At 46.8% G+C, this 23,379-nt stretch overlaps 1 protein-coding gene across 10 annotated transcripts in view; it reads left to right on the plus strand.

Annotated features, from left to right (window-relative positions):
* LOC141157339 (inter-alpha-trypsin inhibitor heavy chain H3-like) overlaps window positions 1-23,379 on the plus strand; it is a 148,748-nt gene that overhangs the window by 114,668 nt on the left and 10,701 nt on the right. For all 10 annotated transcript variants that reach the window (XM_073644449.1, XM_073644450.1, XM_073644451.1 and 7 more), the window contains 4 exons: window positions 4,426-4,461; window positions 8,892-9,005; window positions 10,074-10,278; window positions 11,183-11,355. In XM_073644449.1, coding sequence (XP_073500550.1) covers window positions 4,426-4,461; window positions 8,892-9,005; window positions 10,074-10,278; window positions 11,183-11,355 — 528 coding nt within the window. The remainder of the gene's footprint in view (window positions 1-4,425; window positions 4,462-8,891; window positions 9,006-10,073; window positions 10,279-11,182; window positions 11,356-23,379) is intronic.

A 23,379-nucleotide genomic window follows, 5' to 3' on the forward strand; every position in this document is an offset into this window, starting at 1 on the left:
AGGACTCGTCTCTGCATAAAATAACAGTTATCTAGAGCACCGCTTCCAGAGTACATTACTCAATTTTTCCCCAACTTCTACACTACACCAGATGAAGAAAAAAGGTCGACATAATGCCGCCTTGCACAGTAATAGGACCCCCCTCATTGAAAACAGTATCCTCAAAAATGAAATGCATCACAGTAGTAATAATGTCCTTAAATTAGCCCCTACAGTAATAATGTTCCACATCCTGCCCCCATGTCTCCATCCTGCCCCCATGTTCTCCATAATTAACCCCTACAGTAATAATGTTCCACATCCTGGCCCCATGTCTCTATCATGCCCCCAATGTCTCTATCCTGCCCCCAATGTCTCCATCCTGCCCCCATGCCTCCATTAGTCTCCAATCTGCCTCCATGTCTCCATTCTGCCCCATGTCTCCATTCTGCACCAATGTCTCCATCCTGCCCCCAATGTCTCCATCTTGCCCCTTTTGTCTCCATCTTGCCCCCATTGTCTCCATTCTGGCCCCAATGTCCCCATTCTGCCCCAATGTCTCCATTCTGCCCCCAAAGTCCCCATTCTGCCCCCAATGTCTCCATTCTGCCCTCAATGTCTCCATCCTGTCCCCATGTCTCCATCCTGCCCTCAATGTCTCCATCCTGCCCCCAATGTCTCCATTCTGCCCCATGTCTTTATTTGTCTCGATTCTGCCCCCATGTCTCCATTTTTCTCCATTCTGACCCATTGTCTCCACCCTGCCCCCATTTGTTTCCATCCTGCCCCCATGTCTCCATTTCTCTCCATTCTGCCCCATTATCTCCATCCTGCCCCCATGCCTCCAGTTGTCTCCATTCTGCCGCCATTGCCTTCATCTTACCCACATTTGTGTCCATTCTGCCCCCAATGTCTCCATCCTGCCCCTAATGTCTCCATCCTGCCCCCATTGTCTCCATTCTGGCCCCAATGTCCCCATTCTGCCCCAATGTCTCCATTCTGCCCCCAAAGTCCCCATTCTGCCCCCAATGTCTCCATTCTGCCCTCAATGTCTCCATCCTGTCCCCATGTCTCCATCCTGCCCTCAATGTCTCCATCCTGCCCCCAATGTCTCCATTCTGCCCCATGTCTTTATTTGTCTCGATTCTGCCCCCATGTCTCCATTTTTCTCCATTCTGACCCATTGTCTCCACCCTGCCCCCATTTGTTTCCATCCTGCCCCCATGTCTCCATTTCTCTCCATTCTGCCCCATTATCTCCATCCTGCCCCCATGCCTCCAGTTGTCTCCATTCTGCCGCCATTGCCTTCATCTTACCCACATTTGTGTCCATTCTGCCCCCAATGTCTCCATCCTGCCCCTAATGTCTCCATCCTGCCCCCAATGTCTCCATCCCGTCCCCATTGTTTCCATTCTGGCCCCAATGTCCCCATTCTGCCCCCCATGTCTCTCAATCGTGTCCCATGTCTCAGTTTGTCTCTTTTCTGCCTCCAATGTCTCCATCCTGCCCCCATGTCTCCATCCTGCCCCCATGTCTCCATCCTGCTCCCAATGTCTCCATCCTGCCACCATTGTCTCCATTCTGGCCCCAATGTCTCCATTCTGCCACCAATGTTTCTCCATTATGCCACCCATGTCTCTCAATCCTGTCTCCATGTCTCTCCATTCTGCCCCATGTTTCCATTCTGCCCCCAATGTCTCTCCATTCTGCCCCCCATGTTTCTCCATCCTGTCTCCATGTCTCTCCATTCTGACCCATGTTTCCATTCTGCCCCAATGTCTCTTCATCCTGCCCTCATGTCTCCATCTTGCCCCCATAGGGCAGCTTTACAAAAAAAAATGTTTTTTTAAAAAAAGGTTCTCCGTACCTTGCAGAGCTCCAGCGCCCGGCTCTCCCATCACCTGAAGCACGGTCGCCGGCGTATGACAGTGACGTCATACGCCAGCGATGTGCGCACTGACTTTAGCTGCGAGCCTGTGATTGGCTGGTGACTGATAACTATTGCCGTGCGGGAAGCTTCCTGCTCAGCAATAGATTTAAAGGGAACGTGCGTCAAAATTGCAAAAAAAGTTCAATTCTACAATTGTTTTTGGAAGTTTTTTATGTACTATGTTCACTATATGGTAAAACTAACCTGGCAATATGATTCTCCAGGTCATTACGAGTACCCGAATACCAAGCATGTATATATTTTTTTTATTTAAGTGGTGAAAAAAAAATTCAGAAATTTGTAAAAAAAAAAAAAATAATAATAATTTGCTTGTGTTCCCATTCCCGAAACTCGTAATGTTTTCCATTTTCAGGATATAGGGCTGTGTGAGGGCTTATTTTTTGCACCCTGAGCTGACGTTTCTACTGATACCATTTTGGGGTAGATACGATGTTTTGATCGCATCTTACTGCATTTTACTGCAATGTTGCGGCTGCCAAAAACACCTTAATTCTGGCATTTCAATTTTTCTTCTTGCTATGCCGTTTACTGAATTTACTTTTACGAATGCAGCGATACCAAATGTGTATATATTTTTAAATTGCTTTATTTTTTATGGGGAAAAAGGGGGTGATATGAACTTTTAATTTATTTATTTTTTTTTATATTTTTAAAAAACATTTTTTTCCCTTTCTACCGTATTTAATAGTCCACTTAGGGAACTTGAATCCGCAGCCATCTAATTGCTTGTGCTATACATAGCTGTCCATTAGCACGGTTATGTATATGGGAAATTACGGTCTCCAATGAACACCAGCTACAGGGTGGCTTTCACAAGAATACCGTAATAACATGCATGGGGGTCTTCAGCAGATCCCTGGCTGTCATGGAAATCCATCAGTGCCGAACGATCACATCACACCAATGGGATTATAGAATGACGCACCCCCCTGCCTGCACGCATTAAATGCTGCTGTCAGAGATTGACAGCGGCATTTCACAGGTTAAGAGCCGCAGGCAGATGATAGCTCAATAATTAATCCATCAACCGCCGGCAAAGATATGGGCTCGCTTGCGAGAACCCACCAAAGTTTGGGAGTCAACATAACAGTACGTCATATGTTGTTAAGGGGTTAAGCACGTTCCAATATTTGGCAATAGTTCTCTTTATTAAACCTGTATGGAAATCATAGGTAGAAAAACATAATTCTGTTCTCTTATTTTACTGTTTATTTTTAACAATCCTCAGTTCCTCTTTATCACGTAAACCAACTTCTTTAGTGATTTTAGATATTTTATTTTACACGATACCCCCTTTTCTTAAATTTAGGTTTTCTCTTTGATGGCTTTTCCTTTTAATCTTCATGAATTCTGGCTGGAATCTATGCTCAGTGAACTTGTTTCTTCCGTTGCTTTTTCTTTTCTCTGAAAAATGTGATAGGTTTCCTTTCAGTGAAGTGACGTTCCATTCTTGGGTAACAGTGCCTTAATTATTGATCAAAAAAGGTGCAAACAAACTGTTGCTATCTTCATACCATCATCAATCAGCCTAACTGCTATTGACAGTTGTTAATAATGGGTTATGTATGTCTTGTATGCATCTTTAACAGAAAAATACCACCTCCAGACCTGTTTGGTTTTATGATTAAACGTTTTGTGCAAATAATTTACATACAGTAATGTACTGACTGTAGTTGAAATGCATCTGCTGGTGTGATGACTTGTTCGTGTTATCACCCCTTCCCTGTAGTAGGCTGTGAAACGAGACCTACCTCTTATTTTTCTTAATTCCTCTATTCCAAGCTCTCCTCCTTTATGTCTGTCTATGAAGGGATCATGTTTCACATGCTAGGTAGCAGTTAATGCAGAGTCAGTAAGCAACATAAAAACATAGCTGTCAGAGTAATGAATCAAGCTTACATATTTTAACAGAGGAGAATGTAGGCTGCTGTAAAAAAGGCAATGTCTATGAGAGGAGAACAGACTCATGGAAACTGTAGTCCTTCACATTTGTAATCCTACCCATAGCAGGTGCTCGCAGCATCAAAACAAAGGTGCTGTGCAGAACTGCGCAGGATAATGAAAAGAACGATAAATACTTCTAAGCTTTGGTGGCATAATTATTTTTACATTACATGAATAGGCACAGTTCTATATTTTTTATTTTATCAACTCGGAAAATCCTTTAACCATACGATACCTTCTAATAACATCACTGGATATTACATTTCTTTGGCAGTTCCCAAAATAAGTTAGGCAAACCTCTCCACAGTTTTTGGACCTCCCATATATATGAATGGAGAGAGCTCTGCATGCACATCCACCTTTCCATTAACAGCGACTGGGATAGAGTTGGGCCCCAGAGATGGGATGACCATCTTTTAGACATTTATTGCATATGCAATAAATATCCAACATGGGAATAACCGAATAATAGCTTTGGCTCATCAAAGGTTGAGCTTCACTACTGTGTAAGGAATAGGTTTATATTAATGAGCTTTTCTCTTCCTCCCCAGCCTACCCAAGTTATTATCAATCCTCTCCAAATTTTGGTAAGTAATTATTGCAATTAAAAAAAACTAACATAGTCATATTGCAACTTTATTAAACACAGGATGTTCCATATTATCACTGGTTATATTTTCTTCAATAAGTAAAGGCAGAAATTATCTTATTCTCTTTCTGCCTTCCTGATCCCTTTGCACATATGGCTTATATGTAGAGATAATCAACTCCATCATTGGTCCTGGTGATCATGTGATCACCTAGATACTGGTAACGTAACTTTATGGCTAGGTGTAAATAGCCCTGATGTTACTTGTCTGTTTTCCTTGATAACAGGGGCTGCAAATGCAAATCAGATAGTATATTATTTTTAATTAAAGGGAACTTGTTGTCAGATTCATGTTGCACAAGCCACAGGCTAGATTTTGGGTAAGCGATTGCGTCCAGGTAGGTTTTACTCTGAAATGCGGTGGCATGACCAGTCCAAGATGTGTCCCAGACACGTTCCACTCCACCAATTAGCTGATAGGGAGAGCTATGACCAAAGTCCTATGGGCTCCAGTGAAAATTCGGACTTCTGACATGGTCTCCAACATGCTGGAAAAATCATTGTTCTTCACCAAATTCCTCCTGGCTGATGGGAGAAGTTGTTCTTGGAGGATGTTTAGATCCAGGGCCGGCTCCAGGTTTTTGTGGGCCCTGGGCAAAAGAGTCCCAGTGGGCCCCTTTAACACATACCACGATTCATGATGCACAGATACAGCAGAGAAATATTTATATATATATATATATATATATATATATATATATATATATATATATATATATATATATATATAGTACAATGCCAAAGATTTCACTTCTTACATTACATGAGTGATATCTATTGTAAATTCTACAATAGCTCAGAAACCAGCGAATCGCTCCATAAAGGATACTGGCCCCCATATAACACTCCATACGGGATACTGGCCCCCATATAACGCTCCATACAGGATATTGGCCCCCATATAACGCTCCGTACAGGATACTGGCCCCCATATAACGATCCATACAGAATACTGGCCCCCATACAATGAACCATACAGAATACTGGCCCCCATATAACGCTCCATGCAGGCTGTGCCCCCACATAATGCTCCATGCAGGCTGTTCCCCCCACATAATGCCCCACACAGGCTGTTCCCCCCACATAACGCCCCACACAGGCTGTTCCCCCCATATAATGTCCCGTCCCATGCAGGATGTCAGCTCCCCTTATAATGCCCCATGCAGGATGTCACCCCCCCTAATAATGCCCCATGCAGGATGTCACCCCCCCTTATAATGCCCCATGCAGGATGTCACACCCCCCCTCCCTTATAATGCCCCATGCAGGATGTCACTCCCCCCCCCATATAATGCCCCATGCAGGATGTCACCCCCCCTAATAATGCCCCATGCAGGATGTTGTGACACTCACAGCCCTACCCTGGGAGATGGGGATACTCAGAGCCTGGTCTGATGTTTGGTGGGTTGTAGCCGTGGCCTGGACCCATTCCGTGCCCTGGGCCGTCACATTAAAAGGATGTAATGGGCTGACAGGGTTAGTGTTCATCGAGTGGTGAAATTGACTACGCCACCTGTGGTGTCTGGTGATGGCCACCAGCGCTGCGGCAGTCCTCTGAGGCGGGATGTAGTGGCAGCAGGAGATGGTGCTACTCCCCACAGGCGGAGCAGGGTCTCAGGGCAGAGAGACGGATGGAGGGAGTTGTAGTGGAGGAGTTCTGGTGCTGTGCTGTGCGGTGCAGAAATAAAGAGACTGGAGGCCATAGGGGTAGACTTCCAGGGTTTTTACTCACGGTAGAGCATGCAGCTGCAAGGCTTCTCCCTGCTCCTCGCGGGGCTCTGCGGCCACCAGGACCGGGGGTCCGACAACCTCCGAGTAATTCAGTTGCTTTAATCAGGACCCCGCACCAAAGTGTTCCTAGACTTCAAATTAAGTCCTCTCCTATCCGTGTGTGTAGAAAGGCCGGGTCTCCCTCTGGACTATGCACAGGACAAGGGTACGGGTGGCGACTCCGCTCCGTTACCCGGTGGGATCCACTGAGCCCCTGGGCTTCTCCGACTGAGACATAGAGTAACAAAGTCTGATATCGGGGGCTGGTACCCCTCTTGCAGCAGGAATCCCTCTGACTAGGCCAGAGTAGTGAGGACAGGTGGCGTATACCCTCCGTCTGCATCCCCCTGGGATCCTTTTGCGGTGGAGCTAGACTCCTCTGCTCCAGGCCTTCTTGAGTAGGGACCTTGACCGGGTAGAGACAACCGTTAACTCTTGCCCGCTCCTCGACTCAAGGCCAGAGTACGAGGACCGTGTCCCCATCAACTGCAGGTTCACACAGAAAGCCACGTTCAGTGATGAAGATCACAATCAAAAGACCATAAGCCCAAGATGGCTGTTTATTAAATATCAATTATTAAGTGTAACCTACATGTGCGTCCTCCACCCTCATCCACTACATGGTTCCCTCTATCTTTTGGTTCCCCCATCTCCACTTATCCTGAAAGGGGCAGCACTGTAGTGCCTATTAGCCCCCTCTGCAGGTGGGAGAAGTGTAGTGTTGGATGCAGAGGTGTGGTCCTGACAGTTGCACCATCCTTACCTCAAAGGAGAGATACCACACCCCATTAAAGAGGTGCAGTATCCCTGTGGCGATCGAACCCTCAGGGGCGCCACAATGTCACCCCACCCTTATAATGCCCCATGCAGGATGTCACTCCCCCCCATATAATGCCCCAGGCAGGATGTCACCCCCCTCCCTTATAATGCCCCATACAGGATGTCACCCCCCCACCTCCCTTATAATGCCCCATGCAGGATGTCACACACCCCTCCCTTATAATGCCCCATGCAGCATATCACACACGCCCCCCCTCCCTTATAATGCCCCATGCAGGATGTCACTCGTCCCCCCCATATAATGCCCCATGCAGGATGTCACCCCCCCTAATAATGCCCCATGCAGGATGTCACCACCCCTTATAATGCCCCATGCAGGATTTCACCCCCCCTCCCTTATAATGCCCCATGCAGGATGTCACTCCCCCCCCATATAATGCCTCATGCAGGATGTCACTCCCCCCCCATATAATGCCCCATGCAGGATGTCACACACCCCCACCTTATAATGCCCCATGCAGGATGTCACACCCACCCACCTCCCTTATAATGCCCCATGCAGGATGTCACCCCCCCACCTCCCTTATAATGCCCCATGCAGGATGTCACCCCCCCTCCCTTATAATGCCCCATGCAGGATGTCACACACGCCCCCTCCCTTATAATGCCCCATGCAGGATGTCAGTTGCCCCCCCCCATATAATGCCCCATGCAGGATGTCACTTGCCCCCCCCCATATAATGCCCCATGCAGGATGTCACACCCCCACCTCCCTTATAATGCCCCATGCAAGATGTCACCCCCCCACCCTTATAATGCCCCATGCAGGATGTCACACCCCCCCCCACTTATAATGCCCCATGCAGGATGTCACAGCCCCCCTCTTTTATAATTCCCCATGCAGAATGTCACACCCCACCATATAATGCCCCATGCAGGATGTCACCCCCCCCCTCATTTATAATTCCCCCTGCAGGATGTCACACACCCCCACCCCACCATATAATGCCCCATGCCTCCATACAATAAAAAAAAAAATCAAATACTCACCTCACTTCTCACCTGCTGCCGCTGCTCCGGACTCCTCACGCACGCCGGTGTCTTCCCGCTCTGCGCTGTGACAGCTCAGGAGAGAGCGCGGTATAAAGACGTCACCACGCCCTCTGACCTGAGACATCACTGCTGCAGCCGCGGAATAGATCGGAGCTGCTGCGGAGGCACGGGGAGAGGTAAGTATTGTGCCGGCTGCCGGGGTCCTGAGCAAGCGGGGGGGAGCGGGCGCTGACACCGCTCTCCTCCTCTCACGGGTCCCATAGCGCGGCGGGGTGCCCGATGGTGAGTGGGCCTCCCTGCCTGCTCAGGGCCCCGGGACTTGCCCGGGTGCGCCGGGTGCTAACGCCGGACCTGTTTAGATCCCATACTTTATTCATGGCAGTGATCTTAGGCAACCTTGTGAGTCAGCCCTCTCCAAGGATGAAACCATGTTAAAATAGCGTTTTTTTCCACCCCCCCAAACAAACAACAAAAGTTTATTGTTATTTTAAATGGACTCCAAAGAGGTTACATGAAAAAATATTACTTGTTTTTTAAAATTCAAGGCCTTAAAAGGTAACATTGATTTTTACATTGACAGAAAAATACAAAAGTTATGGTTCTTTATATGGCCGTATGCATGCAGTCATCTGATAAGATCTCATGATCATATTGTCCATGTGCTCTAGTACAGTGTGCACGTCTCTGCCTATAATACGGTCTATCTCCCAACAATGACTTATATACATGGATTTTCAATTCTTATGTAATTATTTGTATTCACAGTGGATTCTGACCCTCATTTTGTGATAAATGTTCCTGAGAAGAGTGATGCACTGTGCTTCAATATTCAGGAGAAGCCGGGTGTGATTCTGAATCTTATCGAAGATAGACAGCTAGGTAATATTTAGGTACACCCTTGTAGATATGTCCTTCCTTTTTTATATTTCCTCTGGGCTCAATATATCCAAAAATGAGTGGCACAAGGTGACCACCCTTGGAAAAAAAAAGTTTTTGAGTCACTCTCAGGACTTGGTTATGCTATATGTGTCTGTGTGAGAATGGGTTAATTTATATTATGAGAAATGTTGGACACATCTGCATGTCTCCAGAATGTATAATGCTCCATATTCCTTAAAGGGGTTTTCTACTTTTAGAAAAATGGTCCCCAAACATTTGCTGACATATAAAATAATAAAGCCAGGTACTAAGTCCCGGTCCAGTGCCGGCTCCCCGTGGCTGATCTGGTCTCTGTGTTTTGGTTGCAGTGGTGACATCACAATTACAGCTTTCACCACCGCTGCAGCCAATCACTGAGCTGATGTAAACTGTTTTTTTTTCACCAGAGAGGAAAAAAAAGTTTTTAGCCCCTCTTCAATATAATAAATCCAAAAAGTGTCCTTGCTTCTATGAAAACTGACTTATTACTCTTTCTGTTGTATCAGTGGAGACTCCCACCCACTCAGAGTAAAGGACCCATCATCACCTCATATTTTTGTTCCTGGCTCCGATGAGCAAAAAGTTACTCTTTGGTATTCCAGGAAAAAATCCAACCCCAGAGTAACTTGTTCCACTTTTTTTCCAAAACCTTCTGTAAATCGTACAGATAGTGATAAAGTGGCCCTTGGCATGCTACTCAGGTGCATTTGGTTGTCATTAAAGGTGTTTTCCAACTGCACTCACTGATTACCCATCAATAAGATCTGCCATATATGAAAGAACAGACCTTCATGATTCCAAAAAACAGTCATGCCCTGGAGCATAGGAGGCAAAAAAAAGATCCATTTGGCCCTGATGAGAAAACCAATATTATTAAAGTTGGTGGTCCTACTAGAGATTTTGCATTGGGACCCCGAAGCTTCAAGATACAGCCATTTCCAGGTTCCCCATAATGTGGTGATTATACAATTATTAGTTTATCAGTGTTGCTAAAAACAAAAAAATGATAAAGCCTATATTTTTTTCTAGGTATTGCAGTCAATGGGGAACTTATCGGAAATAAGAAAACTGACAATAATGTCATATCAAATGAAACTTATTTTGGAAGAATTGGGATTGTAAACACAGCATTGAAGATAAGAATTGAGGTGACCAATGAGAAAGTCACAGTCCTAAACCATAAAGACAAAAAAACCTTCTTATGGCAGAAAACAGCTTCTGTAAGCGAGGAAGGGTAAGAAACTTCTAATTCTGTACTATTCCTATAAACTGTCCCATGCAGGTTCATGCCTCAACGCTTAGGATCCTATGCATAGACATCTTAGGAGCACAGCAAAAACTAAGAGAAAAAGAGGATTTATACATCTTGTCACCAAGGACAATGTTAGCAGTGAAAATGTTAGATTTTAAACATTGAAGAGGTTAAACCCTACTATACAACTTATACTTAATGGGACTAGGATGGTTTAAGAAAAAAAAGGTGTACTCATTCAGTGGACTAACGCTTTTTCTCTGCATTTGCTAATGTGTCCCCCCTACCAGTCTGCTGGTATCAACATATGTCATATATAAACTCTGGGCCGTACTGCTAGGCGTCCTCTCCCAGGACCCATCTCCGATAAATCACACTGTCTCTCAGTCAGTCTTCCTCGTTTATGCCCTGGATCATGGTTTCTCCTTCTCCCGTTCTGCGCAGGAACATTCACGTCATGCGGTGCCGCTCACATTAGACCTTAGGTATTTATTCTACACACGCTGAGCCTTTTAAGACACTTACTGTCAAGCAGTTCACAATACCAACATCATTAAGGCACATCACAGTTCACATTGCATATCATAACATTAAACTCGTTCTTCAAGGGGGAATGTGGGCAGTATGTCCATCTCCTTACACTCCTTCCCTACATCCTTCTCTCCCTCTCTTTCCCTTCCTGTCTACCTCTCTCCCTCCCTTACCCCATATGTTGTCTCTCCCTTACTACCCTCTCCCATTTTTTGTACCAAATAGCAGAAATTATGCCAATCATACATTTCAGGTCATTGAAGAAGTAGAGTATAAGTATAGTAAATAGTAAATAAATCTGAAATGTAGTGCATATGGTACAGAATCTGTTATTTTTCTATGTGTTCTCTTCCAGGTTTAATCTGGAAGTAAAAAAGGGCAGTAATGTGACCTTTTCATTCGGAGAAGGAGCAACATTTGTTATTATTCTGCATGAAGTATGGAAAGGTCATCCTGTACACAGGGATTTCTTAGGTTTTTACACATTGGATGAACATGCATTTTCTGAAGGAGTCCATGGACTGCTAGGTAACCATTATTTCTGTTTATATACACAGTAACTTTCATTTATTATTATAGTGTTTATGTGCACTTTTTATGGACAGGACAAAAATGTACTCTGCTTCAACTTAATTCTTGATTTCTGAACAATTTGCACCTCTCATAGGCAGGGCAGTTTTCACAAACTTGTACAAGTCAACCTTATATTGTAAAATAAAAGAAGACAAAAAGCATGTTATATTCCCATACTGATTGTAAGATGGCTGCCGCACAGGTCCTTGAGGGGAGATATGTATCAACGAGGTTGGTAGCTTCAGTGATGAAAACCCGGGAAAGCATGGTCCAGCTCACGTAGTGCTGAGAGGGCTAAGAGTGTGTTTTACGAGCAGTCATAACAGATAAGAGGAAATGGCTGCTCACATATCCCCATCCCAGGGCGTGGTTTTGGTAAATAAAATGGAGACCGAGTGTCTCATTCAGTGTCTGTGGCTGGAGGTGTGGAGACCTCCAGCGTGTTTGTGCTAAAGGACACTGACCGTGAGCGGGCGAACCCGTACTACTGTATGGACTGTTTATTTTCCGTTTTGTTACTCTGTGCCGAACAAGGCTGTGTTTTGTTTTGCTTATGTGGAGCAGTTTATGAAGTTATAATAAACCTGCCTTGGACATTTTAAAGGAACTGCTTCCTGTGCCTACCTCAAAAGCAGTGGAGTGAGAAAAACCCTACAATTGGTGCTAGAAGCATGGGCACGAATACCAAGGGGCAATGTTACAGCTACAGAAAACCGTTTTTGTCCTGGGTTAAGGCCGCCAGCCAGCAACGGACGTTCGGCAGCATGGAGATGCTGATAAAGCAACTGGTGCAGGCTAGTCTCCAGCAGCATCAGCAGCAGCAACAGCAGTGGCAACAGCAGCAGCAGGCGCAGCAGCATCAACAGCCGCAGTGGCAACAGCAGTAGCACAAGCAGCAGATGGAGCTCCTAGCCGAGGTGATCTGTGGCAGGGCAACCTCCACACTCCCAAGTCCAGATGACGATTCACACTTCAGGAAAACTGTAAGAAGAGCCTTATAAAAGATGACCCCGGGTGATGACGTTGAGGTGTCCCTGATTGTATTTGAAAGGCGATGAGAAAGTTGTGCAAGACCCTGCAAATCACGCAACTCAGGACCTTAGTTTACCACCCACAGACACATGGCTTGGTAGAGAAGTTTAACAAAACCTTGAAGGCCATGTTGAAGAAGGTCGTAGAGAAAGATGGCCGGGACTGGGACTGTCTACTTCCTTACCTTCTATTCTCAATCAGAGAAGTCCCACAGACCTCTACTGGGTTCTCCCCTTTTGAGCTGTTGTATGGCCGACACCCCTGCGGACTTCTGGACTTAGCAAAGGAGACCTGGGAAGCTGAGTCTACACCCTACAGCAGTGTAATCAAACATGTGGCCTAGATGCAAGAGAGGATTGCAGAGGTGATGCCCATTGTGAAAGAACACCCCCTCATAGAACAAGAGGCACAGTCGAGGGTGTACAATAGGTCGGCGAGGGTGAGACACTTCAACCCTAGGGATCGCCTACTGGTGCTGGTACCTACGGTGGAGAGCAAATTCCTGGCTAAATGTCAGGGCCCCTATGAAGTAGTGGAAAAGTTTGGCGATGTCAACTATAAAGTCCATCAACCTTGGAGAAGGAAGCCCTGCCAGGTGTATCACATAAACCTGATTAAGCCATGGCGAGATAGGGAGCCCGTGGAAGCTCCGTGTTTGTTGGCGAAGTCTGAAGCCAACATGGGAGAGGTCAAGGTGGCAGAGTTGCTGTCACGTGCCCAAAAGCAGCAGTGCCAAGAGTTGCTACAGTGGAACAGGGACCTGTTCTCGGATCTACCGGGGTGTACTCAGATCATAGGGCATGAGGTGCTTACGGAGCCTCATGTCCAAGTAAACATGAAGCCATATTGGATCCCTGAAGCCCGCCGAGAGGTAATCTCGAAAGAGGTGAAGCGTATGCTGAGTCTGGTAGTCATTAAAGAGTCCAAGAGTGGCTGGTCCAGTCCCATAGTCTTAGAGCCGAAACCAGATGGAGAATGGCGGTTTTTCAATGACTATAGGAAACTGAATGAGGACTCTAAGTTTGATTCGTACCCAATGCCCAGGGTAGATGAACTAATTGAAAGGCTAGGGCCGGCCAGGTACATTTCCACCCTTGACCTCACAAAAGGGTATTGGCAAATTTCTATGTCCCAAGATGCCAATGAAAAGAGGGCCATTTCAACGCCAGATGTGTGCTTCTAGTACACAAAGATGCCTTTTGGGTTGCAAGGAGCTTTAGCTACCTTCCAGAAAGCCATAGACAGGAACCTAGCTCCCCACAAGAAGTATGCAGCTGCCTACCTGGATAATATCATGATCTAAAGTCAGGATTGGGGAAGCCATCTGAGCAAAGTCCAGGCGATATTTGATGCTCTATGGAAGGCGGAGTTTTCCATCAACCCGAAGAAATGTGCCATGGGCATTGATGAAGCCAAATATTTGGGCTATGTCGTAGGCAGAGGTGAGATAAAGCCCCAAATAAACCAAGTTGAACCGATCCAGGGTTGGGCACAACATTTCTCAAAACAGAACTGTGTTTTCTCCGTCACATGGATCACTTATATGTTGTCACAAAATACTGCCATTTTTGGCCTCTATTCCAATTTTTTTTCACTGTGTCAGCGAAGTTTTTGACACCGGTTTGCTGTTCAAACTAGATACCTACAGGCCAGGTATTTAAAACTCTGTTTTCTCCATCACACGGACCACATATACGTTGTTAGAAAATACTGCCATTTCTGGCCTCCGTTAAAAATTTGCTTCAGTGTGTCAGTGAAGCAATTCACACCAGTTTGCTGCTCAAGCTAGTCACCTACAGGCCAGGTATTTAAAACTCTGTTTTCTCCTTCACACGGATCACATATACGTTGTCAGAAAATACTGCCATTTCTGGCCTCCGTTAAAAATTTCCTTCAGTGTGTCAGTGACGCAATTCACACCAGTTTACTGTTCAAACTAGTTACCTACAGGCCAGGTATTTAAAACTCTGTTTTCTCCTTCACACGGATCACATATACGTTGTCAGAAAATACTGCCATTTCTGCCAGCCTCCTTACCTTAACGTGCCAGAGCTGGTGTGTCACTCTCCATAAGGAGAAACGTCACCCCTTAGACCTCAGTCCAGAGCCTCTCACCTAGCCAAATCAATTCTCATACTTTGCACTGACGAGGGCCAACAGCCCGAAACACAGTGTCTGCAAATTAAGATTTTGATTTGGCTTTTATCCTAAGTCATATTGCACGACTCGTTAAAGGGTTGATTGTGACTTGTAGGATTGCTGCTTCCAATAGGTGGCGCTGTAGAGTACAAGGCCTCTTTTTCTATGTAGAGGCGATTTGCATATTACCTCCATTAAAATTTTCCTTCAGTGTGTCAGTGAAGCAATTCACACCAGTTTGCTGTTCAAACTAGTTACCTACAGGCTAGGTATTTAAAACTCTGTTTTCTCCGTCACATGGATCACATATACTTTGTCAGAAAATACTGCCATTTCTGTCCTCCATTAAAAATTTCCTTCAGCGTGTCAGTGAAGCAATTCACACCAGTTTGCTGTTCAAACTAGTTACCTACAGGCTAGGTATTTAAAACTCTGATTTCTCCGTCACACGGATCACGTATACTTTGTCAGAAAATACTGCCAATTCTGGCCTCCATTTAAAATTTCCTTCAGCGTGTAAGTGAAGCAATTCACACCAGTTTGCTATTCAAACTAGTTACCTACAGGCCAGGTACTTAAAACTCTGTTTTCTCCGTCACATGGATCACATATATGTTATCAGAAAATACTGCCATTTCTAGCCTCCATTAAAAATTTCTTTCAGTGTGTCAGTGAAGCAATTGACACCAGTTTGCTGTTCAAACTAGTTACCTATAGGCCAGGTATTTAAAACCACTATTGAACGCAGAGCAGTGTCAAAAGGTTGTTGGTTGGATAGCGGATAATGCTTCCAGTCACTTAGCCGCCACCACCACCCTGTCTTCCACACGGTCAAGTCTCAGTAACCGTGAGTCTGGACCGCATATTCCTCACCCTGATCCTCCTTCCTCCTACCATGCCGAGTACCCTGAGACAACTGATCCCACACGTGGACACTCTGAAGAGCTGTTCACTTTTCCATTTATAGATTCGGGCCTCTCTCCCGGTCCACTTGAAGCGGGGCAAGAGGAGATTGCGTGTAGCGATGCCCAAATATTTGAGCAGCCACGGTCACACGAAGGCAATGGTGGGAAAGTGTCACAAGAGGTGGACGATGATGAGACCCAATTGCCAGAAAGTCAGGAGGAGGACCAGGGTGCGGAAGTGGAAGACGAGGTGGTGGATGATATAGTAACTGACCCAACCTGGCAGGAGGACAGGCAGAGCGAGGACAGCAGCACACAGGGGGAGGGAGGCAGAGCAGTCCAACAGGCAGGAAGAAGCAGTGTGGTGGCTGCAGACAGAAGGCAGGCAACTGTTCCCCGTAACACCAACACGAAGAAAGTTGCCAGTACAACTGTTAGGTCTTCCTGAGTCTGGTTGTTTTTTAAAGACTCTGTCAATAACCCCAAGAAGGCCATTTGCACCACCTTCCAGGCCAGCATCAGCAGGGGTGGCAAAACGACCAGCCTGACCACCACCAGCATGATCAGACACATGGTAGCAAAGCACCCGACTTTGTGGGCCGAACCCCAGGGTCCAGGAACAGTGTCTGCAGGCGGCACCATTGCTTCTTCCGCTGTTGTGCATGCAAGCCAATCCCCTGTCCATGGTGCATGCGAAAATGCCTCCTGCTCTGCACCTGTCGTTGCGCACTCTCAAGTAGCAGCATCAGGAAGCAAGTCCATGTCCTTGTCCCAGCGCAGCGTTCAGTTGTCCATACCCCAGTCCTTGGAATGCAAGCGCAAATATGAAGCCAACGCCCCACAGGCCACACTACTAAATTTTCACACTTCATGACTGCTTGCGCTCGAAATTTTGCCTTTTAGGCTCATCGAGACGGAAGCATTCCGCAACTCAAATCCTACCCGGAGCTGCCGGATCTGCTTGTTAAAGTACGCCGCCTGTGTGCCCATTTTAGAAAGTCAGCTACAGCTTCCGCCGCCCTTGCCGTGTTTCAGCAGCGTTTGCAGCTTCCAGCTCACAGACTGGTGTGTGATGTCCCCACTCTTTGGAACGCTACACTGCAGATGTTGGGAAGGATTTGTGAGCAGAAGAGGGCAGTTGTTGAGTACCAGCATCAACAAGGCTGTCGGTATTCAGTTCAGACTCCACACATAAGACCTCAGGAGTGGACAGACGTGTACCATCCTCCAAAACTTTGAGGACTCCACCAAGATGGTGAGCGGTTATGATGCCATAATTAGCGTCACCATCCCACTTCTCTGTCTTCTGAAATGCTCTCTGCTCACAATCAAAGAGGATGCATTGCAGGCGGAGCACGATGAGATGGAGCAAGAAACCATACAGAGTGATTACACACAGCCCAGCCTCATCTCATCCCAATGTGAATTTGGTGACAATGAGGAAGAGGAGGAGGAGGAGGAAGGACAGGAGCTAGTTTCATGCGCTATAGACGGTACTACCTGCATAACTGTCATACCGTCTGTTCTGCGTGGATGGCCAGAGGACAGAGAGGAGGAGGAGGAGGAGGAGAGCATGGTCAGTCATCCTCTTGGTGAGGACACGGAAGTCTTGCTTGTTAGTAGTCTGGCACACATGGCTGAGTTTATGTTACTCTGCCTTTCCCATGACCCTCGCGTTCTCAAAATTTTGGGTGACAGTCATTACTGGTTGGTGACACTTCTAGATCTACGCTACAAGGAGAACTTTATATCTCGTATTCCTGAGGCGGACAGGTCTACAAAAATGGGGCTGTACCAGAAGGCCCTTGTTGCGGAGCTATTAAAAAAATTCCCATCTGAAAACGCTGGCGGCAGAGGGCACACTTCATTGGACAACCAAAGAGTACAGGCGAGAGAGACACAACTTCAATCCAGCAGAGGCAGGGGAACACTGTCAAAGTTCTGGGAGAGTTTTCTCAGCCCCTCGCATCGCACAGGCCCTGAGGCACGAGGTACTCTTACAAGGAGTGCAAAGTTTGGGAAGATGCTGAGGGAGTACCTTGCCGACCGTACCAACGTCCTCCGTGATTCCTCTGTGCCTTATAATTATTGGGTATCCAAGCTGGATACATGGAATGAACTGGCTCTCTATGCCTTGGAGGTCCTGGCCTGCCATGCCGCCAATGTTTTATCAGAGCTGGTTTTTAGTGCCGCTGGTGAAATTATAACTGATAAGCGCATCCGCCTGTCAACTGAAAATGCTGACAGGCTGACTCTTATAAAAATGAACAAGGGCTGGATTGGGCCAGACTTCTCAACACCACCGAATGATAGCAGCTTAACATAAACTCAAATCCAGTGTCTTTTCTTGGGAGGTGTATTCCCATGCACCTTTTAACACCCAGACATGGGTATACGCTTCCTGATTTTGGCTATCTGCTCTTGTCCTCCTCCTTCTCCTCATCCTCCACCAGCATATCACTTGGGTGACCGTGGTCCGTGATGCAACACCCACATAATTTTTTATAGGGTGTTTATGATGCCCGTAAAAATTTTTTTTATACAGTATGTTCATGCATACCCCCCAGGTGTAAATGTTTGTCAGACTATACACTTAGTACATGGGCATTACAAGTATAGGAGGCCCGCTCCTTTCTAATGGGAACATTTTTTTATGAGGTCTTCCTCCACGTCTCTTCCAAGGGGCATGGGAGTGCCTCCAAATTTTTGGCAACCCTTGCATTCACTGCATAGGCCAACACTATGGGAGACCCACTTCCTAATAATGGGAACATTGTTTTGAGGAGGCCCTCTGACCTCTGTCTCTTCCAAGGGGCATTGAAGTGCCTCCCATTTTTTGGCAGCCCTTGCATTTACTGCATAGGCAAACACTATGGGAGACTCTCTCCTTTCTAATGGGAATTTGTCGTTACTGTGGCCCTGTTCTATGTGTCTTTAATTTCTGAGTGGGGTTTTTCCTAAATTTGGTCAGTCGTTAGACTCACTGCATACCCTATAACTGTATAGCAGACTCTCTCCTTTCTAATGGGAATTTGTCGTTACTGTGGCCCTGCTCTGTGTCTTTAATTTCTTAGTGGGGTTTTTCCTAAATTTGGTCAGCCGTTGGACTCACTGCATATCCTGTAACTGCATAGCAGGCTCTCTCCTTTCTAATGGGAATTTGTCGTTACTGTGGCCCTGTTCTATGTGTCTTTAATTTCTTAGTGGGGTTTTTCCTAAATTTGGTCAGCCGTTGGACTCACTGCATACCCTATAACTGTATAGCAGACCCTCTCCTTTCTAATGGGAATTTGTCGTTACTGTGGCCCTGTTCTATGTGTCTTTAATTTCTTAGTGGGGCTTTTCCTAAATTTGGTCAGCCGTTGGACTCACTGCATACCCTATAACTGTATAGCAGACTCTCTCCCTTCTAAGGGGAACATGTCGTACTTGTTACTGTGGCCCTGCTCTATGTGTCTTTAAATTCTTAGTGGGGTTTTTCTTAAATTTGGTCAGCCTTTGGACTCACTGCATACCCTATAACTGTATAGCAGGCTCTCTCCTTTCTAATGGGAACATGTCGTACTCGTTACTGTGGCCCTGCTCTATGTGTCTTTCAGAGTCCCTCCATCATCAGTGAAACAGGATGTGTCTGATGAGGTGTCACACACCACATTGCCAGATAAGGTTCTAAAATGTTAAAATGACATTTCCCGGTGAATGCATTTGCCTTAAAAAATAACGTAAAAAAACCAAAATAGTAGGATCTTTCTATAGTATAAAAACAGAGTCGCCAATGTAACCTCAACGTAATCACATTGTTCAGCTCCTGCACCTCCTTCTCCATCTCCGAAATGACCACATCAGTCACAAGCTGAAAGCACTGCAGCACTGCCATGGCCAAGCGGCAACAGGCTGTGCTGAAGATAACATGCTTAATGTTTAGGTGACAAACTGCCCAGCGCTGCAGAGTTGTTGAAAGCTGTAACACAGCAGCTTGATCTGTGGCTCTCACCGCTGAACATACAGCCAGGCATGGTCGTGTGTGACAATGGGCGGAACCTGGTGACGGAGAAATGACAGCCGGAGTAGATACGGTTTCCCTCTATGCCAGTCCTTTCACCGAGCTAAAGAATACGGTTGTGGTGAAATACAACTCCCACATGAGAAGCTGTTTCAGATGAAAAACATTGTGCCCACCAGAGGATTTGATTCTGAGGGCTCACCTTTCTTCCCTTCTCAAGAGCCCCATAGCAGCTGCAAAGTTAGCACTGTAATGAACTCTCCTGATGTAGAAGCCAGGGCACACCAGAGGATTCTCTGGTGGGACTGTCTAACCCTGCCGAGAAGCAGTGCTGGCTAAGAAAAGTGTGTGGGAAGGTTCCCAGACACTCTATGGCTGCTTTTTTACTGAGGTGGAAACCCACGCAAACATGGGGAGAACATACAAAGTCCTTGCAGATGTTGTCCTTGCTGGGATTTGAACCCAGGATCCCAGCGTTGCGAGGCTCCAGTCCTAACCACTGATCCAAAGTGCTACCGTTCACCCATTAACAAGCTGGAGAAACTTGCACCTACTGCCACTCTATCTTCAGCTCCTTTGCTAGAAACTAATGTATTTGGGCAGCCACTCAGTCTACCAAATAAAATTCCTGAGAAGGAAATTGGGGATGGCTTTGGTACTGTTACTGGGGGCAGTGCTAATACCATGGCGTCGTACCATAGTTTACTGAAAATATTCCAGACTGGTAGGAGGCAAGCAAATTCCCACAGAAAAGTACCAGCAGTAATGTTCAGGGACCCACGCTTGTAGAAGGAGGAGTCAACACCGGGAGAAATAGTGAGGGCTGGGGACAGAGTATGGACACGAGGCATGAGGCATGAGGTTGTGAAAAGCTTCCGCCTCCACGAGCCTAAAAGGCCACAGTTCAACTGCAAGCAGCTGCCCAGAAATCTGGCAGTTTAGTATTGCAGCCTGTGGGTGGGTGCCTGGCTGCATACTTGCGCTTGCATTCCAAGTAACAGAAAACTAAGCAGATGGTGGCCTCTATCATCATCATGGCCTCACCTCGGCACTATGAACTCTCCTGAAGGAGAAGCCAGGGCCCATCGGAGGAGCTCCGGTTTTCTGGTGGGTCCGTCCAACCCTGCCGAGAAGCAGCCCTGGCTAAGAAAAGTGTGGGGGAAGGTTCCCGGACACTCTATGGCTGTTTTTATAATGTGGATCGGACGTGCTTATGCATGTTATTTTTCAAACCGGATTGCAGATCAGGCTATTTCCCAACTCTGTAGTCATGAAATTAAATGCGCAAAGAAAGATGTTTGTATGTCAAAGCACCACCGAGAGGTGCGAGTTGATGTTGGACGGGCTGCCATTGCTTCTGCAAAAGCTGCTTTAGAGGACTTCCTGGGAGAAATGACACCCAGAGTAGATACAGTTTCCCTCTATGCCAGTCCTTTCACCGAGCTAAAGAATATGGCTGTGGTGAAATACAACTTTCAGCAAAAAAAGCTGTGGACTGGCTCCGCACCGTCCCTGGCCGCATTCACCTGTCCACGTGTTTGTAGTTAGGCGGTCCTTCCCAGTAAGTGCTCTGGGAAGGGCACGGGTAATGTGATGGGACCCGTGCTTGTGGAAGGTGCAGACGACACTGGGAGAAACAGTGGCGGCTGGGGACCGAGTATGGACACCCGGCCGCCGCCGGCATGAGGTTATGAAAAGCTTCCGCCTCCACGAGCCTAAAAGGCCACATTTCAAGTGAAAGCAGCTTTAGAGGACTTCCTGGGAGAAATGACAACTGGGTAGATATGGTTTCCCAAGTCCTTTCACCAAGCTAAAGAATATGGCTGTGGTGAAATACAACTCAGCAAAAAAAGCTGTGGACTGGCTCCATACTGTCCCTGGCCACATTCACCTGTCCACATGTTTGTGGTTAGGCGGTCCTTCCCAGTAAGTGCACTGGGGAGGGCACGGGTAATGTTGTGAGACCCGTGCTTGTGGAAGGCGGAGACGACACCGGGACAAATAGTGGCGACTGGGGACCGAGTATGAATACCCGGTCGTCGCCGCCATAAGATTGTGGACAGCTTCTGCCTCCACAAGCCTAAAAGGCCACATTTCAAGTGAAAGCAGCTTTAAAGGACTTCCTGGGAGAAATGACAGCTGGGTAGATATGGTTTCCCAAGTCCTTTCACCAAGCTAAAGAATATGGCTGTGGTGAAATACAACTCAGCAAAAAAAAGCTGTAGACTAGCTCCATACCGTCCCTGGCCACATTCACCTGTCCACGTGTTTGTGGTTAGGTGGTCCTTCCCAGTAAGTGCACTGGGGAGGGCACGGGTAATGTGGGACCCGTGCTTGTGGAAGGTGGAGACAAAACCGGGACAAATAGTGGCATCTGGGGACCGAGTATGGATACCCGGTCGCCGCCGCCATAAGATTGTGGACAACTTCCGCCTCCACGAGCCTAAAAGGCCACATTTCAAGTGCAAGCAGCTGTCAAAAATCTGGCAGTATAGTATTGCAGCCTGTGGGTTGGTGGGTGGCTGGCTGCATACTCGCACTTGCATTCCAATGAATGGGGTAGGGACAACTGAACACTGCACCGGGACAAGGACGTGGATGGTGATTGTTGCAAGCCTGCAACGACAGGTGCATGGTGGGAGGCATGCTCCAAGGATCACTTATGATGGGCACACTTTTAGGCAGTGACCTGGCATTCAGAGATGCTTCCAGAGGTCTTCCCCATGCTGTTCCCATGTCTTTTCAGCACTGTAAGCATGTGTCTGATGATGTGTCACACACCACATGGCCAGATAAGGTTGTAAAATGTTAAAATGACATTTCCTGGTGAATGCATTTGTCTTGGTTGGAAGCAATGCAAAAGTGCAAAAACGCATCAAAAACGCTACGTGTGAACATAGCCAACGGTGTAGAGGAGTATTTTTGTTTTTGGTTATTTATTTTGCCTTATATACAAGTCATTACCCTGGAAAGGATGTTCCTTAACATATTTACCAGGAAAATCCACTTTGGTTTAGTTTTTGTATGTTTTATTGTGAGTCCGTAAAAGTGGCATAATACTCTGACAACATTGTTGACAGCAGTGATCTAGGAGTCAGAGATGCTTCCAGGGGTCTTCCCCATGCTGTTCCCATGTCATTTGAGCACTGTTCCCAACGATTTTGGCGATTTTTAGGCCCTCTGCAGACCGCCGGGGCAAGCCGCTGTAAGGGGGAAGACCGGGGTGTAAGTACTTTCAGAACAAGGGATCCGGAACTGCCGGGGCCGTGCCTCTGGTTGCAGGGGGAAGACAGAGTGGGAGCACAGGAGTCAGGTGACTGGGAAGCTGGGGGTGTGTCCAGAGCCAGAGCTCAGGGGTCAGGTGACCGGGGAGCTGGAAACGTGTCTAGGAAGAGGGAGAAAAAGGAGTTTTGCGCGGGAAAGCAGGCAGTTGACAGTGGAAGTCAAGCCCGACTAGAGGTGTTATGGACTAGGGGCTCAGCAGGTCAAACCGGAGACCGCCCGCTGCCGCCAGAAGACGGAGAATTGTTTAGGCGGAGAAGCCAGAAGAAAACAACACCAGCATCAGCCGGCATCTGCCTTGTTGGGAACAAGAGTCAGCTAAGTGTAAAACTGCTGATTACAACCGTGTCGACTATGCTACATCTAGCCAAACTGTGAATTGTCGTTTATAGTCTGTTACCTGCTGCTCCCCTTGTTGTCCCTATATTTCCTCATATTTCCCCTGTTACTCCCTGCGTGGAGATTGACCCTGTTACAGTAAATCCCCCTTGTTTATTAACCTTGTACTGTCTGCTCTGTGTTTCTGTGTCACTGCATCTAAACTACCTGTGTTACACCGCCTGAAAAATGCTCGAGTTTCCCATAGACTTACATCGGGCTCGTTGCTCGGGTCGAGCA

This window comes from Phyllobates terribilis, unplaced genomic scaffold (genome assembly GCF_046119375.1).
Source record: "Phyllobates terribilis strain yellow unplaced genomic scaffold, ASM4611937v1 Scaffold_8__6_contigs__length_399053987, whole genome shotgun sequence".
Classification (NCBI taxonomy): domain Eukaryota; kingdom Metazoa; phylum Chordata; class Amphibia; order Anura; family Dendrobatidae; genus Phyllobates; species Phyllobates terribilis.